The following is a 19,695-nucleotide window of genomic DNA, read 5'->3' as shown; positions in this document are numbered from 1 at the left end:
TATTGATAATACTAGAAATGGTATTTAGCTATTTTGATATTTTCATCACTCTTGTAATTTGAAACCATTATTATTTGACACAATTTTGCTAGGCTAAGTTTTGCTATAACTCATTCTGAAGGCGCTCTGTTATAGAACTTGTTTCTATCCTGAAATATATTATCATTGCCTCCTTAAAATGCTTTTCAGATTCTATTACCTTTAAATAAAAGCAAACATTACTCTAAAGAAGAAAAACTCTATTAATTTTGTCAATCTGGAGAGGGGCTATTTTCAAAACGGATTGTTTAACGTGAAGGGACCTTAATATAGAAGCTATTAGAAATGAGGTACAAGCCCTTAAAAATGTTAGGGACTTTTTTTCTTGTTTAAAATGAAAGTTCCACCCAGGCTTAGCAAAGCTTATAGCCCAAGTGGATATTTATATATGAATTTATAAATCTTAGAAATAGAGTTTTATGGAAATATTAACAGGCCCTGAGGTATGGCTGAACTTGTTTTCAGGTACTGCTATAATTTCCAGTGCACGTATGCTTAAAGACTAAGACACAAAAGACTTTTCCTAATGCTGTATTTTCATAGTTTTATTAGACTGAGTTATAGTATGAGAGAATATCCAGAAATTGCAGCTTAAATGAGAAAACTTGAATGGTGTTACTTATATAAAATACTACTGCAATAGTTCTTTTATTAATTTTTAATGTTCAGCACCCTCTGCGACCTCCTTTATTCTCTTGCTGTCAACATGGCAGGCTGGAAAAATTGAAATGGGCTGACAGAAAACATAGTGCACGTTACAGCCCAACTCTGGAGGCTCTCGACTCTCTTTCTGTGGCACATGCTAACGTGGTCCACGTTATTCTGCATTACAATAATCTTAAAGGCCCTGTTTGATAGCTCCTGATAAAAGAAAGCTGTGTCTGGACCCTGAGCAGGTGCTCCTTGTCAGACTTCCTCTTTCTGACATTGCAGGAATGGGAATGGCATTCAATTAAAAGCAGAATGCAATCTTTTTTTCTAATCATGGCTTATAGACACACTTCAAGCTCTCAAGACATAATACCTCAGCATGGATAGTGCTTTATTTGTGTCTTTCCAGCCTCTTCCAAAAACACATTTTGGTCAGATTCTGCAATGTGTTTCTTAAACAGTGGGACACTGCTATGTTATGTATATTTACCACTGTCTCTATCACCAAGGAGACTAATCCCCATACCAGTACAGTCAAGAACCACACAGCATTGTCTTTGCAAGACCAAGTTTCATGTTGTCACAGCAACAGAGTGCACAGAGCGAAGATACTGAATGGGACTTTGGGATTAAAATTTCTCTTTCTGTTTTAAATGCAAGTGTTCAGTGATGAGAAAGGATATGCAAAGGTGTGGGGTCTGCAAATGTCTTGTCAGCTGAAGCTATAAATGCCACGGTTTAATGGTTTGTTGGAAGCAGTTGTGAAAGCAAGATTTTTTTGAAGAAGGTAGATTTCAAAGTTGTAGGAAGACTAGAAACTAACCCAGACTATGAAAAAGATATGATAATCAGGGTGCTTATATTTTTCTCTTAGAAGGGCATGGTGTTAGCCTTTACTAATAAGTGACAAGACGATTGTGACAATGAGAAATTCTGAGGAAAGCACAGAGCACAAGAGAATAGAATTTGTGTAAAACCCTATCTCAGTATTCCCTCATCTTGCGCTATCAGTCACTTGAGCCTTCCCACTCAACCTGCTCCATCTGTCATGACTATTAGGAATTTTGACCAACAATGAGATAAGAATTTGGGATCAGAAAAGACATGATACACTTGCTTACAACACGATCTCCTGACTTTTCAGCAACCTCCAAGGAAACAAAACGCAAGGAGAGGGAACACCTACCAGACACTCCTCCATATGTAGTGCGCTTCCCAATGCCCACTGCAGGCCAGGGGGTGCCATCGGCTTTTAATTCCATCAGACCTGAGACAGTGTTGGTGGCTGTAACACCATCTGCACCACCTAGGAAAAACACATCAACATTTACCTGTAGTTCCTAGAGAGAAAATGGTTAAAACCCATTCAAACCCCACAACCTAGGAAAATGCACACTCTACATTTTCTTGAAAATATTTCTCCACCTCAAATGTCTTCACCAATTTCACTCCTACAATTATGCTTAAAATGCTAGACATAAAAAATTTTTAATTACCACCACTTCATTTTTCCAATTATTATACAGATTTGTGAATGCCCAATGTTTGTATTCAGTATTATTTTCCAGGTAATTTACAACGTCTTTGCAAATCAGGATGCAATTTACATCGGAGAGAACACGAGCATATATGATTTACTTATGTGATAGATATTTATTAAGCATAGGTTTAAGGCAGTGTATTAGGCCCTATCAAATATAAAGGGAACTCCTAAGAAATTTCACACTTGCAAGCTGGTATCTTTTTTTTTTTTTACTTCATTAAAGGTTCAAGTGCTGTCGCTGAATTGTTACATTATGAATCATTTATTTTGGAGTGGTTACTGTGACTGTGGTTTTGTTTCATAACTCTTCGTGTATGAAACAGGTGTTTATCAGGGAAAATTAGAAATATTCTTGTTTTCCCAGGCTAAAGTTTGGAGTCCGTTTACTAGCTTGCATCTAGGTGTGAATCTACTGCATTTATGAGATCAAATGCTCAATTGAATACTTTTCTTAAACTCCAAACAAAGATATACACATATATTTGTGAATAAAGATGTACTTTCATATGGCTACATCACTCAAGTGCCTACTTACATAACTAGGCAATTGAGGCAAGTCCAGTTCTTACCTTCTTTCGCAGCTCTTGCAATGCTTACGATATCAGTGACATTTGGGGTCAATTTGGCAAAAAAAGGAACCCGAACAGCTTGCCTAACCCAGCGACAGATGTTCCGCACCAGCTCTGGATCCTGTTCAAATAGGTCAGTTAAATATAGAATATAATTAAAGAATTGCGACCAAAATGTGTACCAGAACAACAGCAAAGCTGGAGATGTGCAAGACAAATCCAACTTGACAATGAGCTACATGATATATTTCTCAAATTCCTCCTCAGTATTACACCTAGACTCATTAGGGAGCTAAGGTTAACACGCTTCAAGTGAACTGCAAATTCATCACATAAAGGTTAAATTCCTAAAGGGAGCCTTTGGAAAATAAAATTACAAAGACCCAAATGGAAGAAAGTATTTCCCATGCCACTTAATAATATCAGGAATAAAACAAAAACTTCCGGTGGGAAGTTTGGGAAACATTACAGAATTTCTGGTGGCCTCATTGGCTTAAACGTAATAAAAAATACTTAAATTTCTGACTCCTGGGTGAATGATATTAAATCTGAAGCTTGTTGTTTTCATTATTAGAAGACTTAGTCTTGTTAAAGTGCCTTCAAAAGAAAATTTGTGACTTTCTAATCAATCAAATTCTGATATATAATATATACTAATACGGAATAATTCAGCCTTGGATTATACACGAGCTGATCAGTAACTTTAGCTTACTTTTATAAATGTTACCAAGATCTGTGCCGCACTTTTCAACATTCATCTACTTGAAAGAATTGATCAAAATGACAAAAATGAAATAAAATATCAAATGCTCATTTTTAAAAGTAAGGAATAGACGTTTTCCTGAGCCTGTTGCCTGTGATTTTTCAGGCTGCTATTTTCTCATGGGACAAGCATCATTTAGAGGGCAATCACCTATCCTTTCCACTGAAAATAACCCAGCTGTAGTAATGTTCTTTGATTTCAACACATACAATAGTCCTTTTTTTCATTACTCTTAGTGCAAAATTTATTCTGACAGGTACTGATGATGCGCTTTGAAAAATTACCTTAAAATATGCAATAGCAATTCATTATTGAACTTGGTAATATTATCTTAGAAAGTTAAAATGTTTTTTTGAATAAAAGAAAAACTCAGAAAAATATAGACATATATTTAAACAATGAAACAGAGGACAAGTATATCATTTGTAATTAATATTTTTAAATGTAAGAAATGTAAGAAGTTGCTCTTTGCATTTTAACCTTTCAAATTCTTTTAAGATGAGATTTCTAACGTTATAACCTTTAGAAAGAATCTTTTCACTTAGCTTTAATGTGTCTTGATCTATCATCTTGTATTACTTTAAAAGTTACACGTTTATGTGCTAAGATACTGCAATGAGGTAATTTCTGTTGATGGTTATCGTTGCTATTCAGCAAAACTAATAATTTTAACAAGAAATCTTTGGATTGGCTTGTTCTCTTTTCAGAACAGTAATTTCTTCATTAAACATAAATATTTAAAAAAAGCACTATATGGATGCTGTACAGGGCATACTGTGCATTATGAATAGTAAAATCTAGAGACTTAGCTGTACAAATTCTAACTCATGAAAATGGAGATCGGCCCCTGCCCATGCGATGTTCATGAAATATTTATAACCGCAGCATTGGCATTATGAAGGCAGTTGCATCTTTGTGACTTTCATTTTTAAGTTATGAATTTCCATGGGACTTAGCCTAGAAATGACAGTAACTCTAGATGATATGAATTGCATGTCCTTTGTGAAAGCTCTCTTTAAGGTAGAATTTGACAATAATTTAAAGATCACTTGAATTGCATGATACATGGAAAGTAGCCTGATAAGAATTACTGAAACAAATTTAAAATATTATTTGGTTCCAATAGAGTAAACACCAATAATCTGATATAGGCTTCTAAGTGGCTTTCAATACTATTGACCCTCATGTCTTTATAATTTACTTTGAACATTTGTCATACGTTTTTCTGTTCATTCTCACTAGTTGAATATTTTAAATGAATGCCTTTTATCCATTGTTTAACAATTTGGAATTTGTTCAAAGTTTTTCAGTTTTTAAAACAAATATAATCCCTTGGCTGCCGCCATTTTCTTGAATCATCTGTCTCCATTCTGAGACACCATAATTTGACCTTCGTATACTTCTATGAGTAAGGTTCAGGGTGTTGAGATAGCTATTTCTTGTCTTCATACTTGGTCAAGCCCGCTGCAGACCAATCCTCACACCCAGTTGAAACACAATTTTATTACCTGAGAATTTTAAAAACAACCTCTGACCAAAATTATCATGAAAATTAATGAGTATTATGTAAATTGCAAAGTTTTGTTTGACAGGCCTAATAGGGGATATTCTAATACAACTAGAAATGTGATTAGGCTAATAACATGGTAAAATGAATCTGCATACTTTGGGGAATTAAAGGATAAAATATAACTATTCACACTTTCCTGGTTTCCTCGCACTTTTGACGTGAATGTTCAAGATATAAAAGTCATTAATAGTGTTTCTCCATCTTGACCTTCTCATTTTCTAATGACAGCATCAGATGGTGTTGCCCTTCCTAACAAGCTAGTTTTTAGAAACTTATTGAAACGAAAAAATTTTAGACAATTTCTAATTCCTCCCAAAATCTTCAGGATAGGAAATACACAAAGCTACTAATTTTAGACAATTTCTAATTCCTCCCAAAATCTTCAGGATAGGAAATACACAAAGCTACTAATTTTAGACAATTTCTAATTCCTCCCAAAATCTTCAGGATAGGAAATACACAAAGCTACTATTGTCTCTCAGACAAATTGGGACTTTAACATTATCCACACCAATAAAAAGTAAATAAAACAAAACAATTTTGGACTGTTTTTCTATTTCTAGGCACAAAACATTATAGGCACTCAAAAAATATTTGTGTCAATGAAAGAATGAATGAAAACTTGGCACATTTTCAATTTATTTATATTGAATTGATTTCTTTATATATCTATCAAAATATAGACTATGTCTATGTTTGAGAAAAACTCAGATATATTTTATAATAGATAATGTCTACAAGCGTGAAATCCAAGAAGATTTCTTTACAAATCTGGGATAATTATAAGGAAAAATGGTGGATAATCATGCAAAAAAGAACAGCTTAACAAGTCTTTTAAAGTCTCTAATCCACAAAAAGTCTCCCTGCATCACCAAGGTTTTATTGGCTCTTCCTACAGGTATTAATAATGCTCATCCCCGACCATAACTTGCAATCTCTCCCACAGCAACCGTTTGTGTGTGTGTGTGTGTGTGTGTGTGTGTGCGCGCGTACTTCTTTAATACCTTCCTTTGTTATCATGTGATCACCAAAGAAAGCTCTGAGGCAACAGAAAGGTTTTGTCTGTGATGGAGGTGTGTGATGTTATAAGCAGAAAGCACTGAAGCCCTTAAAGGAATGAGTGATTAGCCTGAGGAGCAAATGGTGGTCTTGAGGGTACATGAGGCGAAGGGACCAGACAGACTTGCGAAGTGCTGAAAAGAGAATAAAAGCAAGCTACAGAAAAGTTGGCCTCTTTGACAATTTTAATGAGAAGTAGCCTTGCATCTGTCTGAAATTAATACACTCTTGAATAGATCCTTATGAAAACCAAACAACGATAACAGCAAGAAATGTACTACTGAGTAGATTGTTTGCAGCAGTAGTTTCTATTGTTCAAAACCAGTTGTTTCTAAAGCTTTATGTTCTATCTGGGCCATAAGATAATAATTTTTAATTCTAGTAACTAGTATGTCTCTAGTTACACCTTAAGGGGTTCTATAAATGATACACCCTGCCATTTCTGAGGCCCTGGAGGTGACCTCTCCATTGAAGGACAGGCATTTCCACCAATTACCTGGGGCATCATTCTCATTGGTTTCATGCCCTGTACAAAGGAACAAGCACTAGAGAATGAGTCTGTGCGATTCTCTTGATAAGCTAAATTACAAGTGAAATTTTTGACTTTAAGAAACATTTCTCTCCAATTTACCTGGTAATTTTTGCTCTGCACAATTCTTTTCAAAATGGCTTTCTTAGAGGGTGGCATTTCAATGAATCCACTGAAAAATTTTACCAGTTATAAAATGTTTTCCACTAAGGAACTCCTAAGTCTTAATTCACATGACATGCCAGGAAGTAGCCTGCGTTTTTATTATGTCCACTTTTCTGAGCGAACTGGGGCCCAGAAGATCAATCTGAGTACCTATTTCACCTTTTTAATTTTCTTTCCCATTATCATGTCCTAAACCATCATCTTCTTTAGCAAAATTGCTCCCGAAAGTGAAATTCAGCCATCAGTTGTAAACTAGAGCTATAAAAGGCTTCTACTTCATTTATACCTGTAAGACTAGATGTAGCTTCAGTGTAATAGGCAAAAGTGATGTATTTATCCTTCTATGTCAATAAAATAGGACAGAAAGAGTTAACTACTCCAGGTAGTTAATCACTCCAGATAAAATTATTAGTAAATGCAAAGACTGAGCCCTGGAATGGGGATGTTCTAAATTAACTTATGTTTTAGCATGTGTCCTTCTTTCACTGGGTTTCCTGACTTAAGAATTCTAATGACGGTACAATCATCTTGGAAAATCGTTTGGCAGTTTCTTATAAAGGTAAACATGCACTTACCAACCACCCCAGCAATTAACTCTCTTAGTTACAGATCCAAGAGACATGATAACATATATCCACACAAAGACTTGCACATGAATGTGCACAGCAACTTTTCCAAAATAGCTCCAAATTGGAAACAATCTAAATATTCACTAATATGTGAATGAATAAGCAAATTGTGGCATATCCACACAATGGAATATTATTCAGCAATAAAAAGAAACAAACTACAGAATCATGCAACAACTTGGAATTAATCAAGAAAACATTAAGCTGAGCCAGCTCTGATGGCCTAGTAGTTAAAGTTTGGCGATCTCATGCCTTTGGCAGCCTGGGTTCATTTCCAGGTCTCAGGACCACACCACTTATCTGTCAGTTGCCATGCTGTGATGGCGGCTCACATAGAAAGAACTAGAAGGTCTTATAACTAGGAAATACAACCATGCACTGGGGTTTTGGGGAGGACAAAAAAAAAAGAAAGAAAACATTATGCTGAGTTAAAGAAGTACACAAAAGAGTACATGCTGTTACATGTACTCTTATATACATGTACATGTATATAAATGCATTACATTTATATAAAATTCCACAAAGGAAATACTATGCTGAAAGAAAGCAGAGCGTTAGTTGCTGGAATTGGAGTTTGGGATGGAGAAGGAATTAAGGGGGAAGAGGCATAAGAAAATGCTTTAGGGTAATGGAAATCTTCTATATCTTGATTGTGGTGGTATTTATATGAGTGTAGACATTTGCCAAAACACATCAAACTCTGTATTTAAATGTGTTCATTTATTATAGGTAAATTATACCACTACACGTTTCATTTAAAATTTTAAAAGTAATTCTAAGGGTATTCAAATGTAAATAGAAAAATGAAAGTCACTGGCATTCTAGGCAACGTGGGTTCTATCCTTTCAACGAATATTTATTGATCACAAGGCATTGCAATGGGTCTATGCTGGAGACCAAGATGAATGGAACAAGGAAGTCAGAGTCTACTGGGAAATACAACCCAATCACATAAATAAAATGCATGTTGGATGGTAAGTCTAAGAAAGGAGGTCCTGATAATTGTCTATCATTTCAGACTATTTCAGAGCACATAGCACAGGGTTTGGCACATGGTGGGCACTCAACAAATACTGCTGACTTGGTAGAGCTCACATTGCATGAATTAACACTGACTTTCTTATTTCTATTTCCATAGAAGAAAACTGGGAGTATAATATTATACTCCCTAGAATAGCCTAATAAACAACGGTTTTAGGCACTATGCATTATGTTAGACAGTGGAGATTTAAAGATGTATGATATACTATCCCTATTGTTCCAAACAAAACAAAATCAAAAATACTTCATAATTTGGGGGTAAAATGCATATAACAAATATATAATGTGAATATAAAATGTTGTAAGTATATGTACATGCAATGTGTGTGGGTATAAATTTTTATATATTTATGTATATACTATATATATTTTAAATATATATATATATATGGGTTTTTTTCTGCACTTCCCTTGTGCCTTAAGTTGAAGATCACAGAGAATTGCTTGTGTGTTCTCTCCTCCCCACGCACAAAAAGCCTTCCCCATTCTGTTTCTCACTTCAGGCCTTTCTCTCTCTGTCCAGAATGTCCTTCATCACTTGATTGACATCCCTTGTAGAACACTGCTAAAAGCAGCCTTCCATGACCAATCCTCCCATCCTACCTCAGCAGAGGATGGATTAGTAAATGACTCCCTTTTTAATACTTCCATAATGTTTCTTTATTACTTCGTCTATCACAGTGTTTTATAATCATCCATTTATGTTTTTTCCTCTCTCTCTACTAGACTATTAGTCTTTTAAGTGTTGTATCCCACTCTTTTATCCTGATGCCCTAACATACAGTCTGAGATGCTAAAGACAATAAATACTGTGTTGAATGAAAGAAGGAAGATTCCTAAATATGCACCAGCTTTCCACAATGAGCAAGAAAATATTTGCTTCTTCCCTTCCCTGGAGCCAAAATAAGTTGGAGATACTAGTAGTTCTTGTCCCACAAGCCAGTGGAGTTTGGAAACAGTCTTCTGATGCTCTCTATCATAGAGCTAAAGTGCTTGGAGGGCAACTGTCTTTCCTCTGGCCTGGTAATCCATAAAAACCTCCCTGCGGTCGCAGGCTGCCCATGGCCCTTTCTGTCTGAATTTATAGGATATTAAGGGTTCTCCAGAGTTTGCACCCTTCACCTGGCCTCAACTCCTGGTCCTTGGTCCCTGAGGCCTGGTTGGGGAGTCTGCTCACATTTTTGCCAACTAAAGGGAACTTGCATTCCTATTTCATTCCTTTAAATACCATTTCCTATGACTATGGTTTCATATTCTTTTTCTTCCTTTGAGACAGCACTTCCCTAGCACACCATTTCTCTGACATTCTTAGTGCCATTGTTCCCCATTCTCATGCACTTGGTTTCTGAAACTTAAATCTTTAACAAAAGGACAAGAATTGCCACGCACTGTTTAGATAATTCCTCACTACTGTGTACTTTTTGAGTTATTATTTTTATCCCCTCTAATGACCCTCTGGTTCTCGTATTACCTTTCTATCCGCTCACTTCTTTACTCCCTAATGGTAGTGCTAACGGTAGAGGTCAGCTCTGAAAGCTGTTCAAATTTCAAATCTTCCCCTCCACAATTTGTCCCTACAGAATCAGATTCAGATTTCCGAGGATTAACTTGATCCTACTGGCTAATTCCAACTGGAAATCCACTGCCTTACCTGGCCATGGTAATGAAGTTGGAGAAGATATACCAGCCCAAGAAACAGGCCAATGGACATCTTCTGCCCACAGTTCCATGTGCTATTCCAACCAGTGAGTGTCTTAGGGAGACCCTTCCTCACAGTGTTATTGCTGTCTTATTGTGTAAACGCCCCGAGTTTCTATTCCAGGATCCCCGTAGTATACAAAAAAAAAAAAAAAAAAAAAGAAAGAAAGAAAGAAAAAAAGGAAAAAATAGAAGCTGAGCTTAGATTCTGCAAATTCAGGGGTTAACTTTTTGAATTGTTGAGGAGTCATATAACCTTTCACCAGAACTGATGAGCAGATATGCTAAGGTGACTTAAGTAGGATCTGAAATGTTCTTTCAGAAAACATATAGAAGCAGGCAATTGTGATAGGCACAGACATGCATCACTCAGATCCTCCTTCAGTAAAAGACTCATGTCCAGTGGTAACAGTGTGGTGGGCTTTCAGCCTCTAACTGCTCACTCCTTCAGGTTGGCCTCAGCTTTGAAGTTGAGGTCAAATTCCTCTTGGAGAGACCCTAGCCAGTGACAGCAAAATTGTGGTACAAGGTCCCAGATATTTCTGTCCAATGCAGCACTCTTCTAATGAGCAATCTTTGACCTTGAGCTCCCCATTGGGCTGGAAAGATTTTTCTCACATTCGTATCAGGGGTTTGCTGTTCCCTTTGCACAATCCTACTTCTTCCCTTTTCCTCTCACAGGCATTACTCCTCAATAACCGTTTTGCACACCGGACATCATCTATGTACCTGATTCCCAGAGGCCGCAACTGACACAGCAATTCCCCACTTGGATTTGGAATTCTTCCTGTGATAGGATTAGGCTATAGTCTAAGAAAGTGAAAGAAGAGAAAGAAACTTGCCCAAATGACCCCAGGGTATCTTACTCAGAGAAACACAAGAAAGCTAAACTGAGCCAAAATAAATCTCTCAACTCCAGTTTTCCTGGAAAGTCCTAGAAAGTCAAACCTGGTTTACCCAACAATGGCCAACATATGCCTCCGGATAAGAAGGGGCCCAAAACAAAGAAGCAGGGCTAATTTTTCTCCCAGAAAAAGACTGATTTAAGAGACAAGGTAGGGGACAATGACTGGGTGTCCTCTGTCTAGAGACAGTTCAGTGACATCCTTAGAGAGTTTAGACACCTACCTGATCTTTTGATTCAGAAACTGCTGAAAGAGTCACTATTGTGATGTGGGACACTGGAAATGACTGTGCAGAACTTCATGGATAAAATAGATGATACCTTTTTGTCTGAAAGCCAGGTCTATCCATCAAAGGAGTATGGCCAGGGGAATCGTACATATGCCAGTCCCTTTCCCAGTCCCACGTCTCTTGTTGATATAATCAATTAATGACAACTCCCTTAAAAACATCATGAAGAGGTCATCTGGAAAATTCTTCCAGGTGTGATGAGCCACTAATACTCTATTCTAATGTCTGCTTTTGCTTTCACAATCCATTCTGTTTGCCTGAATTCTTGCATTTCTGCACTTTATCCCTTGCCTACTTCTTTCTGGATTGGACCCCTTTTGAGTCTTGCTGTCTGCCTGAATTGACCTGCAATTGTTCTGCTTGCATCTACACTTGATCCATGATTTGTTAGTCACTTATGGGCAGTCATTCCCTTCTGCTTTACAATGATTCTCTTTTGCCTCTGATGGATATTTCCATCACTATTTCCCTTGTCTTAGTTTTTTTTTTTTTTTTTAAAGATTGGCACCTGAGCTAACAACTGTTGCCAATCTTTTTTTTTCCTGCTTTTTCTCCCCAAATCCCCCTGGTACATAGTTGTATATTTTAGTTGTGGGTCCTTCTAGTTGTGGTATGTGGGACGCTGCCTCAGCACAGCCTGATGAGGGGTGCCATGTCTGCGCCCAGGATCCAAATGAGCAAAATCCTGGGCCACCGAAGCAGAGTGTGGGAACTTACCCACTAGGCCACAGGGCTGGCCTCCGACCCCTCGTCTTAGCTTTTACCATCCTTTTTTCCCCCTACAAAATCAAGATTAACACAGGCTCCATATGTCTATCTTCCTAGGCAAACAAATGCCCTTTGAGAACCACACATTGGTCATAATTCACAGAAATTAAGACACTTCAAAATCCTCCACATTAAAAGATTTTTGAAAATGGGTTATTCTGTTTAGCATTCTTTATCCTGAGCCCCCCCACCCCCACAAAAGAACTTGATCTTTCTCTATATATGGGATGTTATTTATCTGTGAATTCAAAGGCTAGCATTATCCATCATGCAAGAAAGAGTGTGCCAATAGTTTGTTTATTAATGAGGTTAGGCAGTGTAACTGGAAAATCCTCATATATGTAGGAATAGGCTATGCACATGCTTTGCTGATCCCACGGGTAGGGGTTCAAAATTGTAGACCAGCTGAGTCAAACTGAAACTCAGCAGGCTTCCCAATCACTGCTCAGAACACACTAAAAAGACTTCAGTGGGTAATGAAGTGCAGGCAGTCACTAGCACTACTGTGTACGGATTCATTTTAGATAAGGGCAAGTGAGTATTTAAGTGTATAATAAGGAGCTTTTATTCTTTGCAGATTTCAGGCAGCTTGGCATTTGTTTTCTTAATGCAAAGCATTAGCGTAAACAGTGTAACAATTGATATTTTATACATCTGTTGGTCTATTCACTTAGCCTATGCTTTTGCGTACTGGAGTTAGAAAACCACCACAAGCACAAAACCTCAGCATCTGTCTAATTCCATATTGGTGTGAATGATTCACTGACACAGGGAGGAGGCTAGTGTACAACAGCCTTCTGCCCTGAAGCACCCACGATGCAGATACATTTAGCATGACGAGAGTCTAGGGAAGTCATGCTTCTGTCCTGGGAACTTTATGAAATCCAAGCAAGAAGAAATTACTGCTGAGGCAATTTTAAATAACATAATGCAGAAAACCTCAATCCCTTGGCAATGAATGGTTTCAGCTAAAGGGAATGCATCCATAACAAGTTGGTACAGTTCCTTAAGGGACTGCTTCCTACTGCTCCAGTAAGAGCTAGAAAGAAATTCCTAGGTCTTTGTTTGTTTTGCCAGCTCCGTGGACTGATTTCCCTCTTTGAGCTGAAAAGGACTTGGAGATACTAAAAACGGGATAACTTTGTTGAAAAGTCTTTATGTGAAAATGTGGGATGGGGAAGATATTAAATATGACCTTTTGCAAGTGTGATATTCACAAACTTGATATAAAAGTCATGGATGCCTGATTTTACCCAAAATTTTGAGCAATCTAAACCTATCTTAATCCGTGTTCATTTATTTATTTACAGTCATGTGATGGTTTATAAGAGTATATAAGATTTGTGTGTGTGTGTAAAAAGGAAGTCTTTCAGGTGTCAAGGAAAGGAACCATGGCAAGGTTACACTCCAATGTCAAGGGCTTTTTACAAGCATACATGGAGAAGTAAGAAAGTAAGTGAAATGTTTTTGGTAAAGGAAGCGCCAGTCCTCTGGAGTCTGGGATGCATCTCATTGATCTTGTAGGATACTCAGCAGCTCTGATGACCCACGAGTAAAGTCAGTGACAAAGATCAGCTCTTACTTTCTTGCTGTTCCTTTAAGAGTTCGTGTCTACTGCTTTAATGATTAGAAACTCTGTGATACTAATGAACCTGCTTTTACTTCTCAGCATCTCTTTTTCCATTTCTACTTCTACTCATGTTCTCTAATTTCAATTTTTCTACTATCTACTATAGAATCTATATGTTTTAAAATCAAACCCACAGAGAAGATGCAACACAAACGGCATAATTCTTTATTTTTTGGCTGTCCAACCTTTCACCACTCTTCTTATTTTATAGGAAATTCCTACTGTATGAATTATTGGTGGGACACAGAAACAATCCCCACTATCTAACCCATTGAAGAGAGAGTTTTCTTCTCTACTCTCTGGCAACCAAGAAACAAGTACATGATCTAGGCATGGCCAACTGAAGCTCTAACCAAAAATTTTAATCTCACAATCAGAAAAGTGGTTAAAAAGTTTATTCGTGGTGATGTGCGGTGCAGAATCTTCTGATGGCATCCAACAAGGGCAGTAGTGGCACACATCAGCACTGGGAGAGGCTGCACGTTAGCTGGACAATTCTTCTGCCCATTCTCTGGACCCCTTTGGTTTCTGCCCCTTTTCTGAGCCTGCTGTTCCTGCTTTCCCTGATTCTCTAAGACATCTTGTATCCTGCCAAAAATCTCCTTTTTGCTTCTGACAGCCAGAGTCAGTTTCTGTTGCTTGCAATTAAGAGTGCTAAATGATACAGTCGGTTAGCCATTATCCAGTATAGGGTGACCTTATTGCCTGAGCTATGGCACCACACTCATTGGCAGGTTGCTGACCTCTTTTATTTAGTCTAGAGGTGTTCGCTCTTTGCTCTGGATACAATATATGGTCCAGTGAATTGTGGTCAAGGTAGCCAGGACACAGGCTTTTGTGGCAGCTTGTATATAAGACATTGCTTCTGGCCACTTCTTTTAGAAAAAGAGCTGTGGGTGTGACAGGCTCTTAGCTTCGACTGTATAGTAAGAAAATGCCAATTTTCATTTAGCACCTAATAATTAACCTGAAACTTTCCATGAAATGTGGAAATTACAAAAGAGTAAGGTATCAACTTTGTCCTCAAAGAACTTACAATCAGATTATAACCACTTAGGACACTAAAATTTGTCAGAGTCAAGAGAATATATAAATGGTCTTTGAGATTACAATATGGCTCTATTCCTCTATAAATCATTTAACATTTGAATGTGTCATAATGATCAAGCTCTCATATAATTCAAGAGACCCTTGCAGAAAGAAGTGATATATATCACCCAGATCCAGGAAAGCTTGATTTGAAATGTATTAAGAGTAGCTATGATTTCTTAAAAGACGGATATGTAAAAAGAGAATGGTAATACAGCCCACAAGGAAAAATATCTTGAGGCACTAAAATTAAATTAAAATATGATCTCCCTTTCACTCTGAATACCTGCATGATTACCAATTCAACAAGGATATTTCATTTATCCCAACTCAACTTTACAAAAGTGCCTGAAGCCTGCATTGTTGATAAAACAGTTGATGAAGCTTGCATGGGGGAAAAATCTTCCAACTGCTTGATACACAAAATTATATTAGTACTAAAAACAGATGGGTATTTACTTTTGCAATATTCAACAAATGTAAAGTACCCAAAGGACTGCTAAATTTAGGTAGTTTAAAATTTTGCAATTTTTTTGTTTCACTTAGAAACAAGTGAACTGTGGTGAACTTTACTGGCTTATGTAATTAACATCTAGATGCAGCAGCACCTAATCAGGTTTTTAGATGATGGGCAAAGGCGGAATCCAGCATTACAAAGAAGACTTTACTCATTTCTTTCCAGTTACTAATATTCCTAGATTTTAACATGCAACAGCTGAAATCACAAACACGACATGCATAGTCCTTGTTGCTTTGTCCTTTCTCTGATGAGTAAGAGATTTGTGGGAATAACAAAACCTGTTGAATCTGGACCAAAGTTCTTAATTGGACATTTCTAATCACTCTGCAGCTGACCACGAAGGTTTTTTGAACAGTTTCATTTTGGCATAGGAAATAGAAATAAAAACAACCCCAAACAATTTGTTCTACTTGAAATGTGTAAAAAGTGAATGGGAACATAGTGGTGGGATGATTACTTTTATTTACTTCTAAAGTGTGTGAAGGGGTGAGGTGGGGGAGGATAGTGAAGATGATTATAGTTTGGAATCTTGAAGGATTCACAAAATGGCACTGGCTAGAGTAGGGTCTGTGGAACAACACATGAATAAGAAATACAGAGGAAAAGACTCTATGGCATGGGAATGCATGGCATGATGGGAAATAGAAAAAAAATATTGCGTATGAAGGGAACAGGGAGGAGACACGGCTAAATGCTTCAGTCAAAGTTTAGGGTCAGCTTCCTAAAGATTCTCTGCCTTATCCTTCAGGCAGCAAGAAAACATGGAAGGTCATATGTTTAGATACATTGAGTTTGAGGTCCCTATAGAACATCCAGCTGAAAGAATCTAGTTGAGAGTAAATAGAAATCTGGATCTTAGGAGAAGAGTTTTGGAAACATAGATTGAGGAATTTTTAGCATGTAGATGATAGCTAAGTCTTGTGAACAGATGAGAAGATGGAAAGAAAAGAATTTAAGCCTTGGGAGCATTAACACTAAGATGTAGAAATCCTTGCAATGGTCAGAAAGAGAAGAGAACAACCAGAAAAAATACAAGAGAGAAGAGAAACTCCAATAAAAGAGATGTAGGTGTCGTTCTTGATACAAAATACTGCAGAGAAATTAGGCAGGAAAAAGACTGAAATGTAGGCAATAGATTATACCCCTTAGAGTCACTGGCAATTTATGAGTACATGCAGCTAGACACAGCAGGGATGAAAGGCAGATTACAATGGATTAAGAAATCATACTTACAGACACACGTAGCCAAAGGAAAAAACCAACACCACAATTAACCTGAACTATCAGAACCTAGAACTGTGCTTGACATAAAAGGTGTATGTAACAACTATGTCGATTAACTACAATTTTATAGTTATCACAATTAGAACTAATGACACGGTGAAAGAGATCATTTGCTGTGTTATGAGGCAATGTGTGTATGTAAGGGAAATTCTATAACATTTTTAAAGGAATAAGTTGCAGTTTCAACAATATCTCTGAATTCTTACAACATGGAGTCAATGACAGTCTGAGACCTTAAGAATGAACTCTGTTAATTAAATATATAATTGAAATCACAGGCCTAGATAGGACCCAAAGGTTATTTAGATCATTTTCAGACAATATTAAAAACAAACATACAACACTTAATGATTTACCAAGTACTCTCACACACATTAACTTAATCATACCTACGTCATTCTAGCCTTTTCTTTTCTATCAAATTATCCCTAGTGAGAGATACAGTAGATCCCACTTCTCACAATATTTGAAATCAACAAATCACATGAATCTCATTCCCATCCTGCTACAGATTAAAATTATATCTTTTTGTCTTATCTTGAAAGGGAAAAAGAACAACTGTTTAATATAATTTACACAATATCCTTGCATTAAATCTTTCTTCAAATGTTGTTTTTAAGAAAGTTTTTATCTGATAACAAAAGGATGATTTCATAATTATTGTGGAATAATTTTTGAATAAATTATTTCAAAAAATTATTGAATAAAGAAGAAAAATAGAAATTACTCATAATAAAACAACCAAACAACAGCACTATTATAAAGATATATTTCTTTCTATTTTCTTTGAGTAAGAATATACTTTTCTCAAAATTTGTCTTATCATTTTCAGTTTTATGTCCTTCATTTTTACATTCTATCATGTGCATTCCTTATGTCATTCAACATTTTAAAAAATACGATTTTTAATAATTCATAATATATTTCAACATATACATAGACTTTATCTTACTTATTTCCCAATTTGCACTTTGAGATTATTTCCAGGTTTTATCATAAATAACATTGGATTAAATCTCTCTGGTGCTTGGTGCTTATAATTCCCTTGCTTTCATTGCTAGGTGCCATGTTTATGGGTAAAACACTTTTTTTTTAAAAAAAAAGCAAACAAACAAAAATAGGCATTTAGAAAACATAACCCCTTAGAAGACCTGGGTAGTCAATAGCCCTAGGCCACAGCACTGTAAGTCATCATGGGAGCAACTGGTGAAAGGGACAAAATTAGGTCTTTCAGGTGATGTAGAATAGACGGGAGCCCATCCACAATTGAAAAAATCAGCTTTCTCTCCCTCCAGAGCACAGAGGGTTTCCATGCCTCACTCGCAGATAGATCTTGCCTCAGATAGCACATGTATAATTCGATTCCTCCACAATGTTTAATTTAAGCCATTGTTATTCATAATGGGATTCTCCTGAATCTTCTACGCCACAGAGATCCCTATTAAGGGATAAAATGATAATGCTATTACACTGTAGCCACAGTTGTTTCTAAATAATTAAGAAATAGACAATTACCTATTTTATACAGATAAACCATGACATGCAGTCAAGTCACGTTATAATATTAAGACAGTCAAATCAGTCCACTTAAACTACCACATAAGTCCATGTTAAACCATTAGTCCATATGAAACTACCTCAACAGAATTTATTAATATTCCTTCCTCCATCCGTAGTATTCTGCCCCATTCACATCACACACACTAGCGCCAGCCCTTCAGAGAATTAATTTCCTCATTTATCTTTCCTTAGGATTTTATATATATGTACTTCTATTTTGATTGCTCGATAGAAACTTATTAAGTAAATGAATGGATATTCTTTGTTATATCACTAGATAACATGATTAAACTGTTTGAAAAATATCAACAAGATTACACATTTCCAGACACATTAATTAGAAAAGATAACAGCATTGCATACTACTAAGTGAGAAAGAAATGGTCAGACTACATAAAATGCAGGTTTGTTTTTATAAAGCACCCCTACCTGATCTCTTGCTAATCATCGGAGAGTTATATATTTACCTTCATACAATTAAAATTACTTAAAGTTTGCTGAAATTTTACTGTGATTATGTTACGACCAATCATTACAGAAAAATGATCATTTGTGGATTTTTAAGTTAATCTTATTGCATCAGTTCTTCATATCAAGGGGCTTTTTAGTTTATATCTTGGTCTTATTTCACATTTAATTAAAGGTAGCAATTTATTTAAAGTGTGATAAGTTAGAGAAAAAATTTCCCGAGGTGAGTGAGACACTTCTAAATATTACTTCCTAGATTTTTGGGCAATTTGATAGGATGAACTTAATAGGCTAAAGCACTTATTAAAGAAGAAGGGAAAAGCAGAAGAGTTGTAAATCTGAATTTTCTTAAGATTGAATGAATAGGAAAGAGCATTAACAAAAATATATTGTAGAATATGGAATTGTTACCAATTTGAATCTGCATAAGTTTATTTTTATGGTTATGCCATTAAATTTGAATTATCCATGTCAGAGTGGTAAGAGTCATTTATATTATAAGCACAGTCAAAATCAAGTATATTTCTTTTGGGGATGTAATCAGGGTTACAAATGTACATTCTTAACCTTATTTATTTCCAATATTCAGTCCTGGATTAAAACAATGCTTGATGAGCATTTTGCTGGCTACTAACGGGTAAGGTAAGAAATATCTTTGAGTCACCATGCATAAATGGCACACTAGATAAATATTTTGCTGTACATTTAAAACTCAAATATACACAAAAAAGAATAACTATCAGATTATCTTATGCTGCATTTATAAGTTTTGGTCAACATTAAATTTTACAGAAGAATCCCCATACATTTTGAAAATTTCAAATTCAAACTTTAGCACAATTTTTATTATTATGTACACATAAAAAAATCTTAATATACAAGGAACATTCTACTTATACTCCTCACTTCTTGATTAGGGTATGGAC

The 19,695-nt window shown here is 36.2% G+C and overlaps 1 protein-coding gene across 1 annotated transcript in view; it reads right to left on the bottom strand.

Annotated features, from left to right (window-relative positions):
- The window catches only part of DPYD (dihydropyrimidine dehydrogenase), a 773,365-nt gene that overhangs the window by 205,670 nt on the left and 548,000 nt on the right, over window positions 1-19,695 (bottom strand). Inside the window, exons 17-18 of the mRNA XM_070592141.1 lie at window positions 2,803-2,923; window positions 1,877-1,996 (exon numbers count right to left, since the gene is read on the bottom strand). Coding sequence (XP_070448242.1) covers window positions 1,877-1,996; window positions 2,803-2,923 — 241 coding nt within the window. The remainder of the gene's footprint in view (window positions 1-1,876; window positions 1,997-2,802; window positions 2,924-19,695) is intronic.

The sequence above is a fragment of the Equus przewalskii genome, chromosome 24, assembly GCF_037783145.1.
Source record: "Equus przewalskii isolate Varuska chromosome 24, EquPr2, whole genome shotgun sequence".
NCBI lineage: Eukaryota > Metazoa > Chordata > Mammalia > Perissodactyla > Equidae > Equus > Equus przewalskii.
The sequence above is the reverse complement of the archived record's forward strand: the minus strand, read 5'-3'. Positions and strand labels throughout refer to the sequence as shown.